Source organism: Aquarana catesbeiana, linkage group LG12 (genome assembly GCF_042186555.1).
Source record: "Aquarana catesbeiana isolate 2022-GZ linkage group LG12, ASM4218655v1, whole genome shotgun sequence".
Taxonomy (NCBI): Eukaryota; Metazoa; Chordata; class Amphibia; order Anura; family Ranidae; genus Aquarana; species Aquarana catesbeiana.
In genome coordinates this window covers 54,845,492-54,868,674 of record NC_133335.1, presented here as the reverse complement: position 1 = coordinate 54,868,674, position 23,183 = coordinate 54,845,492, and the positions used below count along the sequence as shown (strand labels likewise).

Genomic DNA, 23,183 nt, shown 5'->3' with positions numbered 1-23,183 from the left:
TGCTGATATAGGGGGTCAGCGAAGCCAACAAACTGTGAAACACGGGGTCCGTCATCCTGAGAAAGTTCCTGAAATCATCAGGATTATTCTCACGGATCTCACAGAGCAAAGGCATATGAGAGAACTGGTCACGCTGAAGCAACCAATTCTTGGTCCATGAACTCCTCCTCACCCTGTTCATGGACTGGACTTGTGTCAAGGTCAGGACCCCAACACCAAGCCCCCGCACAGCACGAACTCTACGAGGAGTACGCATAAGAAACATGGCTAGAAAACGGTCGGCTGCTCAGAACGAAGTAACAGAACGCACTGAAGAACAGCAAGGCCTGTGAAGAGCGACCTGAAAAACAGCAATGAGCAGGCAAGACCACACAGCAAACTCTGATACGAACTTTATGCACGCACTGAAGAGCAGATACAAACCCACAAGCACAAACTGAACGGCAGAAAACAATCTGAAAGCCACGAGTCTGAAAAAGCGCGAATCGTCTCTCACCAAACTTTTACTAACACGAGATTAGCAAAAGGAGCCCAAAGGGTGCCGCGCTTGGTTCTGAACCGGCCTTTTCTAGACTCGTCGTACGTGGTGTACGTGACCGCGTGGTTGTCGATCGGAAATTCCGACAACTTTGTGCGACCGTGTGTAGGCAAAACAAGTTTGAGCCAACATCCGTCGGAAAAAATCCTAGGATTTTGTTGTCGGAATGTCCGAACAAAGTCCGACCGTGTGTACGCCCTATTACTGTTAGTACGCTCCTTTTGACAATTGTTGTCCAACTTTCGGCCAACAAATGTTGGATGACATGTTGGTAAGTTTTTGGCGGACAGCGGTTTGACGTTAGATTTTCTGATGGTCTGTACACAAATCCGTCACACAAAAGTCGAAAGTACAAACACAAAATTGAAAAAGTGCTGCGCAATTCTAAGAGTCCATATCAATAAAGAAAAAATTATTCCAATTGGTGTAAGTGAACACACATGAGGGTGAGTAAATGTCCATATAATAAAACAGTCCCAACTGGTGAGTGAAAGGAAGCTGCTAATGACTCAAGTGCAAGTGACACACAAGGCAAATCTTCAGTCAGGTGTCTGTGATCCCTCCACAACACAGATTAGCCTCTCACCTCCAGGACTCGACCTGAAACAGGTCACACAACAGTAATGGAACACCAGGCAGGTAATCCTACAGATGGAATATCCAGTACTCGTCCACAGTCCGTGAGATGTTGCAGCACGTGTAAGGAAAAAGACACAGCGATCTAATGCTCTCAGTATGACACTTTATTGAAATATAAAAACGATCAAAGGTACTCACATCCTGCTGCACTCAGTACCGAGTACAGGCAGACTAGCGTGCAATGTTACCAACGAGACGGCCGCGGGTGACGTCATGCATGACCCCTGACCCCCGTACGCGTTACGTCCAAAGGCGGGACTTCCTCAGTGCGGGGCAGGGTACACACAGACGGCCCGCTCGTTATATATAGTGCCATGGTAACCAGCAGTAAGCCAATAGAGGGACTGGATACAATGGTCAAATGACCAGTTCCATTACAAAACTATCCCACCAGGCTACCACTAAAATGAAAACATGCAAAGTACTGATGTATATATAAATACAAATACTGGCGCTAATTTATGTAAATTACATGTAGGGAATAATCGTACCTCTTATATGTAATAAATAAAACAAAGGAAAAGAAGAAAAAGAAATAAGCACCCCCGTTTGTATAAATATGAAGCTGAAAAACTTTCCAACACAGCACATTGATTAAAAAATTAAAAATATATAAAAACGATATATATAAATATATATATATATAAATAAACGTCAGTCCACGGCCATCTCGATAACAACATCACATACAAGAATCTATAATAGGTATGTGCAGAAATTCATATGCGGACATAAATAAATTTAAACCAAATGACAGAATATAAAAATATTAAAATTATGGACAGAGCTAAAATAAAAAACAAAAGACCAACTATCTATTGGAGATGAAACAGTTGAGATCGAAGTCCACATTCATTCCTAAAGGTGACATAACCTTAGTTTCATAAATCCAGAAGGATTCTCTGTGACTCAACTGTCTAATATAGTGGCCACCTCACCAATGACGGGGAACCTTTTCTATCCCCCAAAACTTAAGGCACTTGGGGTCTCTTTGATGACAAGTTCTAAAGTGCCTGGAAACACTATGGGTCTTCACTCCTCTTTTAATGTTGTAGTGCTCTTGAAGTGTGGCCCACATACTGTAGGCCACAATCGCACTCAAGCATATAGACCACCCCTACAGATGAACATGTGATAAGGCTTTCAATCTGATAACATTTATGCATGACATTAGAAACAAACTCTTTACGCTTCTTGGTGTTTCTACTAGCACTCTTGCAAGTAGCACATCTGCCGAACGCATAGAAACTGGACAAAAAGCTAAAAAGCTTACTGTCCGCCAATTTAGGGAGATCAAATACTCCTGGTACCAAACGGTCCCGAAGAGAGGGTGCTTTACGGTAGATGAACTTGGGATATCAAGGGAGGATAGGTCCCAGAGTACGATCACATTTGAGGATCGGCCAATGCTTGGCTATGATTCTCTCTAATTTCTTATATTGGATATTATAATCCAATAAAATTCCAAAACCTGCCGTATTATCTTCAACCTCAGAAGACTTGGATCTTATCTGCCACAATGGTACTCCTATCGGTGAGTCTGACAGTACAAACACGTCTGTTCGGAATCAATGCTCACCAAACATGAAATTAGCAGAAAGGGCCCAAAGGGCGGCGGTCGAGAGCTGAAATTCCTTGTAGTACGTCACTACGTTCATGTTTGTGGCACGACAATTGTGTAACGTTAGTATGCAACCAGGCTTAAGACTGGCCATACATTATACAATTTTCTTGTACAACTTTCCTACTTTTAGATTTACCAAAACCATATAATATGACGTCATACCTAAACACTTTCAATTTGTGTGCAATCAGGCAGGCCCTTGCACTACATAGTTGAAGGTAAATCTACAGAAAATGTAATAATATAATTGTATGGTGTATGACCAGCGTTAGACTGGGATGCCAGTGAAGTTCATGTGTGTGTAAAGGCAGGTGTCACAATACTTTTGGCAATATAGTGTGTGTGTATATATATATATATATATATATATATATATATATATATATATACACATTATATTTGATATCTACACACACCTTGTACATGAATGTCTGTAGGCTTCTGTCATCATTTTGGAATTTCCCTAGATAAACGGAAAGAAGGTATAAATGAGTTAAACAAACACAATCATAATAAAGGATGGTCAAACAAGACTATTACATGTGTAAAGACAACTCAATTTACGTTTTTCTTTTTTTTTTTTAATATGCGGAAAAAAAGACCGTTTTTGACAAAGATTTATTTTGGAGAAATGTTTAACATAACTAAGGTTAGGATTGCTAACAATATAAATAATTTTTTTTTTGGGGGGGGGGGCTGTCCAAAATTGGTATGATCTCTGCAAGTCTTTATAATCAATTGATATCTATGATTGAGGCTGGGTTCCCACTAGTGCGAATTGGATGTGGGTTTTCCCCGCATTCAATTTGCATGACAGGAGAGTGTGCCCGGCTCTAAATGGAACTGGGTCACACAGCTTTGTGACAGTCACGGAGCGGATTGCACAGAGGTGCTGTGTGTCTTTGGCTCCGTTTCAGGTCAGAATTTGGGCCAGATTTGTCCCTGAAACTAAGAACAGGGACACCCCCAGTCCCCTGCTGTGAGCCGCATCTGCACTAAGTGTGAACCCAGCCTTAAAGTTCCAATCTAGCTGCATGTCCCAGTTGCATTATTAGTAAGAGATGTGGCTAATATGCAAACAATTTACAAGATAATAAAAATAAATTGTAAGAATAAATGCTCTCCCCTGTATAAAAAAGTTGAGCACTATTGTTTGTCTCTCTGTCGGAATACGATTGTGCAACTCTGTACCTAAATAAAATTGATGTCCCTTTTTTTCCACAAATATAACCTTCTTTTGTAGTATTTGATCACCTCTGTAGTTTTAAATTTTTTCCGCTTTGACCCTTTCATGACTAAGCCTATTTTTTGACATTTGGTGTTTACAAGTTAAAATACTTGTTTTTTGCTAGAAAATATCTTAGAGCCCCCAAACATTATATATATATTTTTTATCAGAGAATCTAGAGAATAAAATGGCGATTGTTGCAATATTTTATGTCACACGGTATTTGTGCAGTGGTCTTTTAAACGCAACTTTTTGGGAAAAGGGACACATTCATGAATTAAAAAAAAAAAAAACAATAAAGTTAGCCCAATTTTTTTTGTATAATGAGAAAGATGATATTACGCCGAGTAAATAGATACCAAACATGTCACACTTTATAATTGCACGCACTCGTGGAATGGCGACAAACTACGGTACCTAAAAATCTCCATAGGCGATGCTTTAAATTTTTTTTACGGTTACCAGGTTAGCGTTACAGAGGGGGTCTAGTGCTAGAATTATCGCACTGACGATCGCGGCGATACCTCACATGTGTGATTTGAACATCGTTTACATATGTGGACGCGACTTCCGTATGCGTTTTCTTTGCTGCGCGAGCTCGCGGGGACGGGGGCGCTTTAAACATTTTTTTTTTCTTATTTATTTTATTTATTTTTATATTAATAAACTGTGTTTAAAAAAAGAAAATTTTTGATCACTTTTATTGCTGTCACAAGAAATATAAACATCCCTTGTGACAGTAATAGGTGGTGACGGGTATTCTTTATGAAGGGATCGGGGGTCTAAAAGACCCCCGATCCCTCCCTTGCACTTCAAAGTATTCAGATCGCCATTTTCGGCGATTCTGAATACTGTATATTTTTTAAAACCGGCGCCATTGGCAGCCGAGTAAACGGGAAGTGACGTCATGACGTCGCTTCCGTGTTTACAATTAGGAGACTGGAACAAAGCCACTTACAGATTTGGTCCAGTCTGTCCCTAGCTGCCAGAGGCGGCGGATTGTTGATCGGGCCTCCCGGTGGAACGGGAGGCCCAGTAAGAGCGTCGGGAGGCGGCGGGAGGGGGGGATGTCCCCTCCTGCTCCTCCGGTATAACAGCCAAGTGGCTTTTAGCCGCATCGGTTGTAATCCTTGGAAAGCCGATCGCCGGCTCTAAAAAACAGTACCGGGATGATGCCTGGAGCTGCGGGTATCATCCCGGTATAACCCCCGAAAGCCCGACGACATATCTGCGTACACTCGGCGGGAAGGGGATAAACAAAAAAGAGCAACAATTTTGAAAAAATTCATTTTTTTACTTTCTGCTATAAAACACATCCAATAAAATTTTTTAAAAAATCTAATTTCTTCATCAATTTAGGCAAATATGTATTCTGCTACATGTTTTTGGTAAAAAAAAAAATCCCAATAAGCGTATATTGATTGGTTTGCGCAAAAGTTATAGCGTCTGCAAGCTATGGGATATATTTATGGATTTTTTTTTTTTTTTTTACTAGTAATGGTAGCAATCAGTGACTTATAGCGGGACTGCAATATTGCACCGGACAAATCGAAGGCTAACTGGCACTTTTGAAACTTTTTTGGGGACCAGTGACACTAATAAAGTGATTAGTGCTAAAAATATGCACTGTCATTGTACTAATGACACTGGCTGGGGAGGGGTTAACATCAGGGGTGATCAAAGCCAGTGTTTTTGTACAGTGTTGGAGTGTTTTACTAGGGGAAGGCATGGATCCATGCCTCTGCTTTGCAGGAACACAGGATTCATGCCTCTGCTTTGCAGGAACACAGGATTCATGCCTCTGCTTTGCAGGAACACAGGATCCATGCCTCTGCTTTGCAGGAACACAGGATCCATGCCTCTGCTTTGCAGGAACACAGGATTCATGCCTCTGCTTTGCAGGAACACAGGATTCATGCCTCTGCTTTGCAGGAACACAGGATCCATGCCTCTGCTTTGCAGGAACACAGGATCCATGCCTCTGCTTTGTAGGAACACAGGATCCATGCCTCTGCTTTGCAGGAACACAGGATCCATGCCTCTGCTTTGCAGGAACACAGGATCCATGCCTCTGCTTTGCAGGAACACAGGATCCATGCCTCTGCTTTGTAGGAACACAGGATCCATGCCTCTGCTTTGCAGGAGCACAGGATCCATGCCTCTGCTTTGCAGGAACACAGGATCCATGCCTTTTGTACTGACAGAACGGCAATCTGCCTTGTTTTTATAGGCAGACTGCCATTCTGCCTCTGTACCGAATGATCATGGGTGTCGGCGGACATCGAGTCCGCTACTCGGAAGAGCCAGATCACGTATTTGTACGTGATCCGGCGCACAGCTGTAAAACTGCTATAGGGCAATCAGCTAGTGGTTAAATCAGCTAATGATATTACAGGTGCATCTAAACAAAAGATGGTCAAAATCTCGCAGTTCATTTTCTTGATAAGGCAAGGCAACCAAACATTTAAAAAAAATGCCTCCTGGCGGCATGCTGTAGAGAAGGACTTTTGCTCACTGTGTGAAAGCAGTGGTCTCTCTGCAAAGGTCCAATACACTACTGAGTTAGACCTATAGCTATTAGTAAAGTTTATTTTTTTTCCTGCAGTTTGGAGATCCATTAAAGAAAGAAAATCGTACTTCTTTATGAAACAGCTCAGTCGGTTCTTGAAATGAAGTAGTTCATATTTAGCTCTTTGTTCCTCAGAATTCTTTTTCCGGAATGTTGTGTATTTACGGAACAGCTTAAGTAGTTTTTCCTCTGCTGGTTTTTTTTTTTTTTGGTGGCCAATAATGACGTGGTCACATGAACCTACCCTCAGGCGTCCCAAACCATCAATGAAGAATTCTGCAATTTAAAAACACTATTACAAATAATGTTATTTTTCAAGTACAACAACAGGATCCTTTATGCCAATCTAAAGAAGTACCAAATACAGTTAATAGGGAATATGTAAACCTCTTAAAAGAAATAAGAAAAACTTCCTTTACCATATCTGACTAAGGAAAATCCTTTTTGTGTGTAAGGGTTTCAACAGAAGAGGCAATGCTATTAATCCAGAAAGTATTTGCAGGACTAGGTGTGGCCAAATGCTGATTGATAGGCTCGTTGATAGGCAATGACAATGCTGACAGCAATGCCCCCTGCAACATCATCTCATCCCATTGTAGTTCATGCAGACATAGCCTACAAAAGAGTGGCAAATCTGTTCCAGATTCAGGGGCAGTGCAGTGTTGTTGCCACACCATCACAGGAAGCTGCATTGGATTCAACAAGGTGTTGGAAACATTTCTCAGAGATTTTGGTTCAAATTGACATGATAGCATCACACAGTTGCTGATTTGTCGGCTGCACATCCATGATGTGAATCTCCCATTCCACCATATCCCAAAGGGGCTCTATTGGATTGACATCTGGTGACTGTGGAGGCCATTGGAGTACAGGGACCTCATTGTCATGTTCAAGAAACCAGTTTGAGATGATTTGAGCTTTGTGACATGGTGCATTATCCTGCTGGAAGGAGCCATCAGAAGATGGGTACATTGTAGTCATAAAGGGATGGACAGGGTCAGCAACAATATTCAGGTGGGCCGTGGCATTTAAATGATGCTCAATTGGTACTAAGGGGCCCAAAGTGTGCCAAGAAAATATCCCCCACACCATTACACCACCAGCCTGAACCGTTGATACAAGGCAGGATGGATCCATGCTTTCATGTTGTTTACACCAGATTCTGACCCAACCATCTGAATGTCACAGCTGAAATCGAGACTCATCAGACCAGGCAATGTTTTTTCAATCTTCTATTGTCTAATTTTTGGTGAGCCTGTGTGCATTGTAGCCTCAGTTTCCTGTTCTTACCTGACAGGAGTGGCACCCGGTGTGGTCGTCTGCTGCTGTAGCCCATCTGCTTCAGGGTTTGATGAATTGTGCATTCAGAGATGGTATACTGCATACCTTGGTTGTAATGAGTGGTTATTTGAGTACTGTTGCCTTTCTATCATCTCAAACCAGTCTGCCCATTCTCCACTGACCTCTGACATCAACCAGGCATTTTTGTCCACACAACTGCCGCTCACTGGATATTTTCTTTTTTCTTGGACCATTCTCTGTAAACCCTAGAGATGGTTGTGTGTGAAAATCCCAGTAGATCAGCAGTTTTTGAAATACTCAGACCAGCCCGTCTGGCACCAACAACCATGCCACGTTCAATGTCGCCTAAATCGCCTTTCTTCCACATTCTGATGCTCGGTTTGAACTTCAGCAAGTCGCCTTCACTACATCTAGATTCCTAAATGCATTGAGTTGCTGCCATGTGATTGGCTGATTAGCAATTTGTGTTACCAAGCAATTGAACAGGTGTACCTAATAAAGTAGCCCTTGAGTGTATATGCAGACCTCCAATGGAACATATTTTAAACCTAGACCTATACGTTCATCACCTATACATATCATCAAAGAGGAAGCAAAATACTATAAATACCCGTATGTGCTATTCGGTTCAGCTTTGGGTCAAATCCAACACCAAGAACTCTCTCTGTATGGGCCAAGAAGAAGTTCACTACTCCCGAACATAGGACACAATTAGGAAAGCCTTCAATTTGATGGTATGCACCCTTTTCCCAATGTAGACAATCGCCTTCATCGCCGCCTTCTTCCAAGAGGAGTGTAATACTGAAATGGTTACCTGCCACATTACCACCTACCTGCAACGAAACCAAATCCACCATGTTAAATTACATTGAAGACTGGCACACAGTTGTCGGTCCTGGACATAAAAGTAAACTCAAGTGATTTTCTAATCAGAATGACAAAAATGTTGACTAATCTTGATGAGCAGGGGACTGCTGGATACAGAGACTCTGTACTAAAGATACCCTGGTAAGAACTTCTTACGCTACAATTAACCAGGAAGCAGACACTTGAAAAATGGCTGATGCGCGATCGAATGGGAAAGGGAGGAGGGCATCCCCCCCTTTTTTTGGGGGGGTCTAGAGGGGAGGGGAGGGAGGACTAGGAAAAGAGAAAAGGAAATTATATATGTTTATTGAGTAGCCTGGGATTGAGTAGTATTGAATATGTAATGTATAATGTTGTTATAATTTGAAGATATGGGGATGTGATAAGGTGTAAGAGATGTTATGAAGAATATGATAAATGCTCTATGTGGAATGTAATATATAATATGTAAAAAATAAAATTAAAAAAAATTAAAAAAAATGGCTGATGCTGCAACTTGTAGAAAAGATAATGTCTAAGATCACAAATTAATTCTATTGTTATAGAATACTAGTGGCTTGTATCAGAACACCTGAACTTAATAATGAGTCGAGGAAAGCATCTTTTTTAGCGCTTCATCAACAGACTGTGCTGTGAAAATCATAACACTAAGCAATACATTTCCTTTAAGAACAATGTAAGGCCTCCAAAGTGGCCGATTGCCCCATCACCATGCTTCTGAAACCAGCTGCATAGTAACATGGAAAAAAAAAATTTTTCATCTGTTAATAATTATCCTAGTGCTTTATGCAATTGCTAGACAGGTTTTAGATTGGATTGATTGCATTAGCCTGTTGCTGGTAAAAGGTTAAACAATTACTAGGTCATAAATATTTATCTGACTCAGTCAATTTTTGATGGTGTTGTTCAGAGATATGGTGTGAGAAATAATAAATGTTTAGAGCTCCTTTCTAGAACTCTTTCTCCTGGCTCTCCTGTGAAGAGCTGTTTGAGCTAGGCCTCGGGATGTGCCAAGTGCTGAGGGCTCTTTAAGCTAAGTTAGACCTGGAGCAGATGCCTAAAAGGAGATGGGGTGAATAGAGATACCCTAGTCAGGAGAATGTCTCGGAGAAGCTAGGAGGCAAGCTGCCACCTGGACTTTGTAAGAGGGATCTTTGCCAGGGAACTAGGTATTTTGGAGGGACGGAATTCATATCTTGATGTGAGGAAACACGGTGTACTGCTCACAAAGGGTGAACATTAATTGCACTGTGCAGCTACAGTATGTAGTTAGTACAGGCTGCCCAGGATGGGAAGGGGTTAACTGCATCTAGACTCTTTCCCAGGTTTTTTGGGTCCTGTCTTCTTCCCAGTTGATATATATATAGGGGGAAGGCTGGGCTAGAAAAACTTTTTGAGCAGGACCACATGAGAGCCAGAGGGTCCATGTCACCCAGAAGGATGTACAGTAACCTTCATTTTCCACCCCAAGGGATTCACAGCAGATACGCCAAGGCAGTCAGAGTAGTTGGTTAGGAAATTAACTGAGATGCACTTTAACGCTGTAATGTTCCTGAAGCATTTTAAGTAAAGTTTTTGAGCTTTTCTTGAGCCTGGTCTGAAGTTTTTCAAGGGGTGCATGAAGGTACATTGCGTAGCAGAAGATCAAGGCCTGTAATGCACACATGGGGTACAGGAGAAAGGCCATTATGAAGGGTTAACTCAGCAGAAGAGTTGAAGCAGGAGAGTAGTTGTCACCAGTAACCATGAACTGGTGGGAATGCATAGCCAGTCAATAAGCGCGCTACCTGGTGTAGGTGGCAAGTCCTCGAGTAGCAAGGGGGGCAGTGTTCTAGCTCCCTTACTAGCGGTCGGTTCCCCAAAAGCGATCGAGACTGAACCCATGGTATGGAGACCCCATATACTTAGCCTTATGGTATGGGAGAGTGAAAAGAGTTAAGTAAGTGCTTGCAGGGGATCCTTGCTAGGTGCACTGTTGGACTCCATTCTGTCCCTGGAAGTGAAGTAGCATAGGACTGGTGGAGAGGTTATAGGCTCAGCATTGTCCCTTCTATATGCAACATTTAACAAGCAAGGTGTATAGTGACACGGGACAAGAAACTTTACAGAGGAACTCTGTACATTTAACTACTGCACACAGTGCATGGCTCATCTTTAGGCCGGGGTACCTCCATAATGTTGACTTTCACATGAACGGGACCCATCCCAGTCCACCCAAAAAGTGATGTGATGATGTTTCTGGGGCCAAGTCAGCACCTGGCTTCTTATACATCTTGAAAACTTCAACAGTGAGATCTCTCTGCCATAATCCCCACCTCTGTTTCTGCCCACCTGGTAGATTTCAGTGTTCCTGCAAAGCTTTGTTTGTCCCATCTTCTGTTATATTGTCCATAATATAAAGTAAATGTAAATCCAACAGGGGGAATGGGGGCCCTTCACAATGTGTCAAGTGTAAAGGCCAGGAATTCAAGAACAGAGATTTCACCGATCAAACAGATCAATATAAAAAATCAGTTTTTTTAATTGATGGGTTGAACCCCCAGAAAAAAACTGAAATATCTGTTTAGAGTGGGCTGTCTATCAAATATATTTTTTTTTTAAATGTATATCATACAGGATACCAGGGATGGATCCTGGATAGGAGAAATGTGTCCCATTTATTTGGGTTATGTCTCCTTTAAAGGGGACAATATAAATGTGTCAGGGCTGGGCTCAGCCCTTCCTTCTTTAAGCTGGCCGCTCAGCTGTCGGCTAGTTGCCAGCTCCTTTCTCTCCACAGTGACTCACCTGTTAAAATGATATCCTGCTCCTCAGTCCTGCCTACTTAAACCGTCCAGCCCAGGTGATCTCGTCCTTCGCCTTGGTCACATCTCTAGAGACGCTTCTGTCTCAGTTTGATTCATGGTTTCCGACACTAGGCGAAGGCCATGAATTCAGAAGATGCAGTCAATCCACTTGCTGGTAATATTTTTTCCAGATTGGATGAGCAGGATCACCGCATGAATCAGTTGCCATGGCGTTACAAACGCTCCTGAGTCGCATGGCTCATTTGGAATCTAACACTGTGGCTGCTTCGGTACAACCTGTGTTGCAGGCCGTCCCTGCTGCTGCTCCAAACATGCAAATTAGCTGTTTTGGAGCAACATCCAACCGTGTGTATGCTCCATCGGACAAACTTTTTCTGTTTCCATCGGACTTTTGTTGGCTGTGCGAACGGACAAACTTTCCGGCAACAAAAGTCCGATGGAGCAAAATCCGATCGTGTGCACACAAAAGCATCGGACTTTTGTACAAACTACAGTACGCGGCCGCAAGAATGTTTCCAGCGCGAACCCATCGCACTGGTTCTCGGCGACAGGGTACTGTACATGTCGCGCTGGCTGCAATAGGAAAAGCACATTTTCCTACTGCGGCGAGCGCGAGAGGGAATTCCCCTCTGGGGGCATACCAGGCCCTTAGGTCTGGTATGGATTTTAAGGGGAACCCCCTACGCCGAAAAAAACGGCGTGGGGGTCCCCCCCAAATCCATACCAGACCCTTATGCAAGCACGAGCGAGCGTCCCCCCTCCTGAGCCGTACCAGGCCGCATGCCTTCAACATAAGGGGTGGGTGCTTTGGGGGAGGGGGCGCCCTGCGGCCCCCCCACCCCAAAACACCTTGTCCCCATGTTGATGAGAACAAGGGCCTCTTCCCGACAACCCTGGCCGTTGGTTGTCGGGTTCTGCGGGCGGGGGGCTTATCAGAATCCGGGAGCCCCTTTAATAAGGGGCCCCCAGATCCAGGCTCCCCACCCTATGTGAATGAGTATGGGGTACAGCGCACCCCTACCCATTCACCCAGGGAAAAAAGTGTCAATAAATAAAACACACTACACAGGTTTTAAAATTAATTTATTAGGCAGCTACGGGGTCTTCTTCCGACTTCAGGGGTCTTCTTCTGACTTCGGGGGTTTTCTGCCGACTTCGGGGGTCTCTCCAGCGTCTTCTCCCTCTCTCCAGTGTCGTCTCCGCGCTCTCTGTTTCTTCCTTCTGCTCTGCTATGGCTTATATAGGCAGTGACCCCACCCCCTATGACATCACAGTCCCGGGGCATGCTGGGACTGTAAGGTCATAAGGGGGCGTGGTCATGTCATCCTATGACCACGCCCCCTTATGACCTCACAGTCCCAGCATGCCTTGGGACTGTGATGTCATAGGGGGTGGGGTCACCGCCTATATAAGTCATAGCAGAGCGCACAGACAGCATTACAGCCGGAGAGAGCGTCGTGTCAACATCTCTGGAAGAGAGGAGGGAAGAAGACGATCCAAATGTCTGGGCTCCTCTGCTAGCAAAAGAGCGGCAAAAGAGCAGAAGATAGCAGAGGAGCCCGGCAGAAGGAAGAAGTCACCGGAGAAGAACCAGAGAGCGTGGAGACGACACCGGAGAGAGGGAGAAGACGCCGGAGAGACCCCTGAAGTCGGCAGAAGACCCCGGAGCTGCCTAATAAATTAATTTTAAAACCTGTGTAGTGTGTTTTATTTATTGACACTTTTTCCCTGGGTGATTGGGTAGGGGTACGCTGTACCCTATACTCATTCACATAGGGTGGGGGGCTGGGATCTGGGGGCCCCCTTATTAAAGGGGGCTCCCGGATTCCGATAAGCCCCCTGCCCACAGACCTCGGCAACCAACGGCCAGGGTTGTCGGGAAGAGGTCCTTGTCCTCATCAACATGGGGACAAGGTGCTTTGGGGTGGGGGGGCCGCAGGGCGCCCCCTCCCCCAAAGCACCCACCCCCCATGTTGAGGGCATGCATACTCGGATAAGGGTCTGGTATGGATTTGGGGGGACCCCCACGCCGTTTTTTTCGGCCTAGGGGGTTCCCCTTAAAATTCATACCAGACCTAAGGGCCTGGTATGCCCCTGGAGGGGAACCCATGCCGTTTTTTTATTTAAAATTTGGCGTGGAGTTCCCCCTCAAGATTCATACCAAACACAGTGCCTGGCATTGGCGGGGATCCAAGTCGGATCCCGCACCAGTGTGAACCCGGCTCGCAAGGTGTCAATCTCGCCAATAAAAGTGTCGAGATTGACACAATATCAGACAACAATAGAGAAGTTGACCAAAGGGTGGTGGTAAAGAGCTGAAAAACCACGTAATTTGGTGAAAGTTGGATGGAAAAGTCCTGTTGTCTGTATGCAAGACAAACTTCTGGCCAACGCCCTTTGTACAAAAATCCAAGGGAAAGTTTGTACAAAGTCCTATCGTGTGTATGGGGCTTAAGAGGCATGTCTGGTTCCGCTCCGCTTCCCCAGCAGTTTGGGGGCGATCCATCCAAGGCAGAGGGTTTCTTAACCAGGATGAGATATACTTTGAGATGCTGCCCCAGGCGTTTCCCACGGACAGAAGCAAAGTAGGTTTCGTGATTATCTTTGCTTTCTGAGAGAGCCTTGGCCTGGGCAAACCCTCTATGGGAGAAGCAAAAACCTGTTGTCTTGAGTTACCCTAAGTTTGGGGCTTCTTTTGAAAGGGTATTTGACGTTCCCGCAAGTTCCGCTTCTGCCAAGTGCCTCATGTCCATCAAACAGAGTACGAGAACTGTTGCCGACCACACAGCAGAGGTTGCTTGGAACAATGAGGCCCTTGCGGCTGCTTTTTCTCATGGTCTCTCGGATGACCATGAGAAAGATGAGATAGCAGCCTGAGATATACCCACTGAGCTGGAGAAGTTGATCACGTTTGCCATCCTCATTGACTCCAGACTCAGAGAAAGACTTCCTTTTAAGGAGCGCTTGCGGAAGCCTCCTGTGCACTTGTCTCCGTACTTTACAATCCCACCCTTGCCTCCCTCAACTCCCATGCCTCCTGGTACCGAGTCGGTCTGTGAAGATGAACCCATGCACTTGGGCTTCACGCGTCTCTCTGTGGATGAGAGACCCCTTAGGAGGAGGGAGAGATTGTGTCTTTATTGTGGCCAGGCAGGTCACTTTTTGAAGTCTTGTCCTACCCGTCCAGGGAATGCCCGAACCTTGAGGTACAAAAACGGGCAGACCTTAGGTGGCAGTTATGCAGAAGGATTCACGAAAATGTCTCATTGTATTCCACTTAAGAAGTTGCCCACTTCTAAGGAACTGGCTTCCATTTTTGCTCGGGAGATCTTTCACTTACATGGGCTACCTAAGGTGATTGTCTCGGACAGGGGTAGTCAGTTTGTGTCTCGGTTCTGGCGAGCCTTTTGCACACAGTTGGGAATTCAGCTTGCTTTCTCCTCTGCGTATCATCCGCAGTCTAAAGGGGCAGCAGAACGAGCCAATCAGTCCTTGGAACAATTCCTACGTTGCTATATTTCTTACCGTGGGCGGAGTTTGCTCACAATAGTGCCTTGAATTCTGCTTCCCGATTGTCCCCATTTATGGCGAACTAAGGTTTCCAACCCTCCATGTTGCCTGACTCGTTTGTTCCGCAGAGTAATTCTGCGTTAGAGGAGCATCTCCGTGGTCTTCGTTCCACTTGGGCACAAGTCCAGGAGGCTTTGCGACATGCTAATGATAGGTACAGGGTCCATGCTGACTGCAGACGCCTGCCTGCGCCTTCCTACCAGGTTGGGGACAGGGTCTGGCTGTCATCTCACAACCTCCGACTTAGTTTTCCCTCTATGAAGTTCACACCTGGGTTTATTGGGCCTTTCTGTATTCTTTGCAGGATTAACCCAGTGGCTTACGCACTAGACCTTCCTTCTAATATGCGTATCTCAAATGTATTTCATGTCTTATTAAAACCTTTGGTCTGAAAGCGCTTTACCACCTTGGTGCCTCGTCCTTACCCTGTACAGGTTGAGAACCATGAGAAGTATGAAGTACAGTCCATTGTTGACTCCCGTAGGTTCAGTGGGTGCATACAGTACCTGGTGCATTGGAAAGGGTACATTCTGGAGGAACGCTCTTGGGTCTTATCCTCGGATGTACATGCCCCTGTCCTCCTCCGTGACTTCCATAGATGTTTTCCCCTCAAGACTAGTGGTCCTCCGAGGGGGAGGGGTCATTTAGGAGGGCTACTGTCAGGGCTCGGCTCAGCCCTTCCTTCTCTAAGCTGGCCGCTCAGCTGTTGGCTAATTTCCAGCTCCTATCTCTCCACAGTGACTCACCTGTTAATAATATTCTGATCGTCAGTCCTGCCTACTTAAGCCGTCCAGCCCAGATGATCTCTGCATTTGCCTTGGTCACATCTTTAGAGACGCTCTCCTGTGTTCCTGTTAAAGTCTTGCTTGGCTGACATTCCTTCTGGCTCCAGATCCTGCTTGCTGTTTTACTACGCTCATCTCTGGCTCCCTGACGTTTTGGCTTGTCTGACTATCCATTCCGGTTCCTGAACTCTGGCTATGTTTCGACTATGTTTACTCTGTTTACCTTTTTTTATTATTATTATTACACAAGTGTGATTTATCTGTCTCAGTCTGATTCATGGTTTCTGACTAAATGCAATTTTTTGAGAATTCAGGGGTTCTCATCCATGCAGGGGTTTCAATGGTACACCAGTTGGAGAGGAAAGGACTGGTTTACAGTTCTCTCAGGTTTGATAAGTTCTCATTTGGGATCAGGAATTCAGAGATTTGGGGAGACTTTGGAGGGGAAAGGGCCTCCAACTCTGAATACAGGGATTTTTGTCCAGAAGAAGCCAGAAAAGCAACAGATAACAGCCAGCAGGTGTCTGTGAAGTGAAGTGTGAGACAAGACACACTGAGGAGACAGAGTGATGGACTGCTGAGACTGAAACACTGAAAAGCAGCCTTTTGAACTGAGGCAGGCGGGGACCTAACACTCTGTTAAGGGACCAGTTTATTAGGTGACTAGCCAGAAGTTTGATTGTTATACAAGAATTAAGGTCTGTTTGCATGTATTGTGCTGAAAAAAGCTGTTTTGTTTGAATGTTCTGAGAAAACACAATTGGCTGGCTGGAGATCCTGGGCTCCATATATCTACACACATGGCTGACAGGGCCACACACATTTTTTCAGGATCTTCCTTCTCCTTTGTTGCATTAGGACTGTGCAGCTATTCAGAGAGAGAGGAAGAACACTGAAATGCTTTTAGCTGCTGGAAGAGAGCTCCACCAACCAAGAGAGGAGAGTGGGGATTGCCTGCAGGGCAGCTGGAAGATCTGGCCAAATAGCCTGTGAAGAGCACTGTAGTCCTCTGGAACCAGCCCCTGTTTAGGCAACAAACTTTGTGGGACTACATTTCCTAGGGGGTAACTATGCCTATGAGGAGGAGGAAGAAGTGGAAAACGCTGCTAAAGTGTCCCACATGGAGATCCAGAGAGAGAGATGGAATGCTGTTAAATTCCAGTGCTTCACTGTGTTATTGGATCATGACTGTGCTGCTACAACTGTCCAGAGAGGACTGGCGCTAGAGGGACCTCTGAATGTGAGCAGAGGATTGTGCTCTAGTGTGGAAGGACACATGAGGTTATGAGTGGAGGACTGAGCACCATGGTTGGTGAGAGACTATTTCCTGTTTCCCCACCAAGGTGGAACTTCCCTGAAGCTGCGATGTCCATATCTGCATTGCCATAGGACTGCAAAGCCCAGTGAGCTGTGAGAGAGGACATCTGCAACCAGCACTCTGCAACTTCACCCCTGGTAATTGCTAATGTGTCTCTGTGACAGGCAGACTGGTGAGAGGACTTTGGCCATTTTTGCTATACTCCTGCTTTAAGGGATAGCACCACCCCGTTTGGGAATCCCCAGGGATTTGATCTGAGGAGTATCCCCCTTATCCCGTTAAAATTATAAAAACTCTGTTTGGAGTGCTCCAATATAGTCCCGGGTTCCAACAGTTAAAGTGAAACTATAGGCAAAACGTATTTTTTCAGTTTGGATTTAGCAGAGGGGGGGTTATAACATCTGTCAGATTTTTCTTCGCCATCTGTGTCCCACTGCAGAGATTTCCCTACCTATCTCAAAGCCAAAACAGGAAGTGAGAGTAGTTCCCTTCAAATTAGGGGAATTCCTTGGGGACCCTAGGTCACCAGAACTAGTGTCCCCATTGGAAGATTTCCCCTCTATTAGTTTTCTGGTGACAACCGAACAGTTTGGATTTTCTTTTACTTTTACTTTTAATGGTAATGGTAAAATGGTGAATTTCCATAGCTGGGGTGCAGACAGCAATAGAAATTGACAGGTGTTCTAATTCCTCTCCGCTCTATCCAAAACCTTAGTTGTACTTTAAGGTTTCAGTAAGAGATCCGCAAGACTTGATACTATATTATAGGTTTCTTTGGGGTAAAGAAGTTGGAAAAGCTGAACTAGAGGAACTGAGCGTACACAGGGCTGTTTGAAATAAAGGTAAGCATATGTTGCTCAAGGAGTATTAAAATGGTCCTTTTGCTTTACCCTGCATAGACTTTAAAGTGGAACAGAACTCAAAGGATGAAGCTTCAATATGTTATAGGAAAAATTTTGAAATGTCTATTATGCCCAAGCAGTACCCTAAAATATGTACCTTTTTGTTTGGAAATCATCTTCAAAAATAGCAGTGCACTTCTTGGTATATGAGTGTGCCTAGGTCTATAGCTCATAGGCTACTACAGCCTCATATCTGGATATTGTGAGATCTAAGGCACTGCTGCCTCTGACAGCAAGTCTCAGTAGATTGGAGTGAAATTTGATGATGTCACTACTATTCTGCTCACTGCTCTCCAGAGGCTCTGACATGAGGAACCAAAGCCCTGCCTCTACTAAGATGGTCATCTCCTTGGTAGATCCATGCCAAACCAATCCACATTAATCTGTGGAAAAACCCAATTAGTCAAGTATTACCACTCTATAAATGTACATATGAAGCTTGGGTGAGTTTTTCTCATGAAGCCAGGGGATGCCTAGAAAAAATTAGAAAAAATTTAGGGTCGATGGCGTAACTTATTTGACACTTGTGTGGGAATCTGGTCTGACTTGTGGGGAGGTCTAACAGGCTTTAAAAACAAGTATTGGTGAGACGCACCCTTGTTCACCTTATCCCATGTTTCAAGTATGAAAACAGAAGCACACAACACACTCCAATTTTTAGCAACTGTCTTTTTATTATGTACAGTAATGCCATGCAGCTATTCCCTGTCCAGCCTCATGGCTGATTTATTTGTTAGACCTTTCAATGCTACTTCATTCCTGTTCTGTTATTTATCACAGTATGAATGTATTATATGGTCTACATTGTATTGTTGACTTCTCTGATGTTGCCTTTGAACTTCTAGACAATTTTGACCAACTAATTACTTAAGCATTCAACGTTAGTCCATTGTGTTCTGACATGAGGGACTGGACTGCCCCCTCCTCCAGAACAAACTGATCAGTGATCCGCTTCTGTTGGGTGAGGAGCTGTACACATGGGCCAAATGTCAGCCAGTTTCTCTTGAATCAACTCATTCGATCCCTGTGTAGCAGCCTTTATTTGTTCTGACTCCAGTATGCATTGTATGCAAAGATAATATGCAACAGTTGCTGCATTTGTTCTGTATGTTAATGCTTTAGTGAAAGCATAGTATAGAAAAAAATATGACCATCTCCATACAGAGACATGGTGCAGAACAAGGCATGGTAAGTTAACAGTTGGAAAATACAGTATAAGATAATTCTTTGTCCCTTGCCTCCCTGTTTTTGGTCGCAGCTCTCAGAATTCGGTTCCCCTTCTGTATAACCGATTTTTTTTTTTCAGATTTGGATAGGTTAGAGAGAAGCCTAAACCCCGACAGTTTATTTTTTGTTGTCTGTGTTCTGCTGAAGAGATTTACCTTCACTTTCCCAGTTGACTTGACTTAACCGGGGTTCTAATCCTCCCCTACTTTTCTCAAAACTTAAAGTGGTTCTAAAGGCTGAAGGTTTTTCAGCTTCATGCATCTCCCCCAGCAGCTCCCCCAGCCCCTCCACCCTAATGCTTACCTGAGCCCGATCTTCCTCCAGCGATGTGCAGGAGAGCCTCAGCTGTCCAGGGACTCTTCCTCATTGGCTGAGACAGCAGCAGGAGCCGTCAATTATAGTCAGTGAGACAATGAGGAGAGAGAGGGGGCAGAGCCAAGCCTTGGCTCTGTGTGTGTGATTGGACACGTAGAACCGCAGCTAGAGAGCAAGCCTGCTTGCTCTGGGGGCACTTGGCAGGAGGTAAAGGCCAGGAGCTTAATGTTTTCTCGTTTTTAATTCTAATACATGTGAATACTTTTACAGTCTATATCCTCTGAAAAAGACCCGTTGGGGTTGAAACGCGTCAGAATCTTACATATAAAGACTCATGTACCACTGTTTCTATGGTGTAACCAATCACTGTGTATATTTACTGTATATTGTCATTGGTGCTGTTTACATTGTCCATTACTGTTGTACCACAGTTCATGCTTTGACTGCTTATGTTCAGAGCAATACAATTTTTGATACTTTGTGAAAATAAAAACTACTTATTACACATTTAGTACATATTTTTTCCAATATTGTTGGCTGCCAAAAAAAACCCCATGGGGGAAAATCCTCTCTTTTGACCCCCTTATGTGTATGTTATTTGTTGTTTGTATCCATAGTACAGCCCAGAAGCTATATTTGCTTTTTTTTTGTCCTACCTAAAACACACTGACACTGATACTTATTTATAAACAATTAAAAAAAAAATCCTGCCCAAAATATACTGACCCTGACCTTTGACCCTTACTTGACCCAAACACTAACCCTGGCACTGACCTAGATCAAACCTTGATCTAGGTATTTTTTCTTTATTTACTACTTTATTTTTATTTTTTTTCACAATCACTTTTTTTTTCTCTGTGCAAGGAGAGACAAAGATACAATATATAACAGAGAGGGAGACTGATCACTGTCATAGGCATGTGCATAATCATCCTGTGTGGTGCAGATTCCCCCTGTTTAGACCCCGTGATTATTTCACCAAAGCTCCCTAACGGAGCTCCTAAAAACAAAAATGGAAAAAAAAGAATAAAAATAAAAACTACTAACACTGTCCACTGCCCTACTAACACCGTCCATTGCTCGGCTGACACTGTCAGTATACTATATATACCAATGCGCACACATGCAAATATGTTTGAGCTGTGGGGTGCACACCCTAATGCAGTAGGCTTTGCACACCTATGATCACTGTGGTAGCCAATCAGAGGCTACCACAGCGATCAGGTGACCCAGAATCGGGCATTCTGGGTCCCGAACGTTAGTACGGGGCCCAGGGCTCTCAGTGAGACCCAGGTCTCTGTTCTGGGAGCACGCTGTGCAGCGCATGCTCCCAGCACAAAGGGAGATACACAAATTTGTGTCCCAGCGGAAAAAAAGCCCAGTGCAGTGGCGCAGCATATTTGTGTTACTTCGGCTTTGAGGGGTTAAGAAACTTTGACTTTAAAGCGGAGTTCCACCCAAAAGTGGAACTTCTGCTCATTTGTCTCCTCTCCTCCTCCGGTGCCACAATTGTCACCTTTCGGGGGGGGGGGGGGGGGGGGGCGACAGGATATGTGTCTTTGACAGGTATCCTGTTCCCCCTCCTGGGAGTCTGCGTCGCGGCCCATGACGTCACTGCGGGGCTCCCTCCTCCTCCCCCTGTCGCCAGAAGGAGAGAGGAGCGGGGCCTCGTGCATGCGCAGTAGGGTTCCCGGCATGAAGCTGTAAGGCTACACTGCCGGGATCCCTTACCCGCAATGGCGGCAACAGCACCCGACATCTGATGGAAACATCAGCTGCGGTGCCAACATCGCTGGACTCCAGGACAGGTAAATGTTCTATTATTAAAAGCCAGCAGCTGCAGTATGGGTAGCTACTGGCTTTTAATTTTTTTTTTTTTTTCGGCGGACCTCCGCTTTAAGTCTGTATTCCATGTATTCTAAAGCAACCCTATACAGTATCTTTGTGAATGAGGTATCCAGTAAGAGAAAAGTAGTAGCAGATCTCACCACATCCAAGTCGGTTCCGTCCAATACATCCACCAGTTTTTCTATTTTTGTTTCCTCTGTAAACACAAAGTCATCATCCACCCAGAGGAAATACTTGGTGGTTACTTGGGATACAGCAAGATTCCTGCCCGCAAACCATCCCTGGAAAAACAAGGCATGTTTATTGCTCAGAAATCATTTGTTCTCCAATCTGTAGCCCTCTCTTACAGTAAGCCTTCAGAAATTAGAGCTGTGCAACTAGGAACAATGCATAGGAATTGTGTACTGTCGTTAGGGTTGCCACCTGTCAGGGTTTTGAATCATGTGACTGGGTTTCAGTCCGCCTGAAACCCGGACACAATATTTAGACAGGAATGTCTCGAGGCAGTCTTAAAATGATGGGCAGTCTTTAGTCACTCCATTCTAATAGTTTTATATAAAGCAGCAACATCCACACATGTAGGAAACTCAACATTAGAGGTGAAAACTGGTATTCACTAGTTTTTCCAATTTTCTTCCTCTGTTCCAGTTTCTCCATCATCAGGGATGATCCTGGCCGGGGTGCACGGGGTGCACCGCACCCCAGCGCTGTCATTTTGTTCAGAAGAGGGGCGCCGTCGCAGCCCGAGCTAGAATCGCCGGCCGCTTGGCCGGCGATTCTAGCTGTGTAACAGAGTGACGTCACTCAGGGACGCCGCGGCCGCCCCAGCATTCAGAGCGCCGCCTCCGCGGCTAGTACAGAAGCTCAGAGAGCTGAGAGCTCCGCCCACCTCAGCCATCTTCTCAGACAGCGTGAGCGCTCAGCATGGCTAAGAGGGGAGCGGAGCCGAGCCGAGCCGGAACGGAGTAGACTAGTGCCTGGCTCTGGCTGGCTGGTCTGAAGACAGAGAGAAGAAGAGCATATCTGCGGCTGCCTGTCTCCCTGTCCCTGCACTGCACTGCACCAGGCAGCGTCCAGGCCGGTCAAGGAAGGAAGTTGGAACTTGGAAGTAAGTAGTAATAGTCTGACTGTGATGCACTGCTGCCTATCAAACACACAGCTACTGTTGTGCCCATCAAAAGCTGCCACTCTGCCTATAAAAAGCTGCCACTCTGCCCAAACACAGCCACACTGTGCCTATCAAAAACTGCCACTCTGCCCATCAAAAGCTGCCACTCTGCCCATCAAAAGCTGCCACTCTGCCCAAACAGCCACTGTGCCCATCAAAAGCTGCCACTCTGCCCATCAGACACATCCACTGTTGTGCCCATCAAAAACTGCCACTCTGCCCATCAAAATCTGCCACTGCCCAAACACAGCCACTGAGCCATAAAACGCAGCCACTGTGCCCATCAAACGCCCACCGTGCCCATAAAAAGCTGCCACTCTGCCCATCAAAATCTGCCACTGCCCAAACACAGCCACTGAGCCATAAAACACAGCCACTGTGCCCATCAAACGCCCGCCGTGCCCATCAAAAGCTGACACTCTGCCCATCAAAAGCTGACACACTGTGCCCATCAAACACAGCCACTGTGCCCATCA

General features: G+C 45.0%; 1 protein-coding gene across 1 annotated transcript in view; it reads right to left on the bottom strand.

Annotated features, from left to right (window-relative positions):
* Positions 1-2,220: 2,220 nt before the first annotated feature.
* LOC141113338 (beta-1,4 N-acetylgalactosaminyltransferase 2-like) overlaps positions 2,221-23,183 on the bottom strand; it is a 33,476-nt gene continuing 12,513 nt past the window's right edge. The window contains exons 2-6 of the mRNA XM_073606399.1: positions 21,680-21,845; positions 8,511-8,733; positions 6,588-6,874; positions 3,218-3,264; positions 2,221-2,407 (exon numbers count right to left, since the gene is read on the bottom strand). Coding sequence (XP_073462500.1) covers positions 2,221-2,407; positions 3,218-3,264; positions 6,588-6,874; positions 8,511-8,733; positions 21,680-21,845 — 910 coding nt within the window. The remainder of the gene's footprint in view (positions 2,408-3,217; positions 3,265-6,587; positions 6,875-8,510; positions 8,734-21,679; positions 21,846-23,183) is intronic.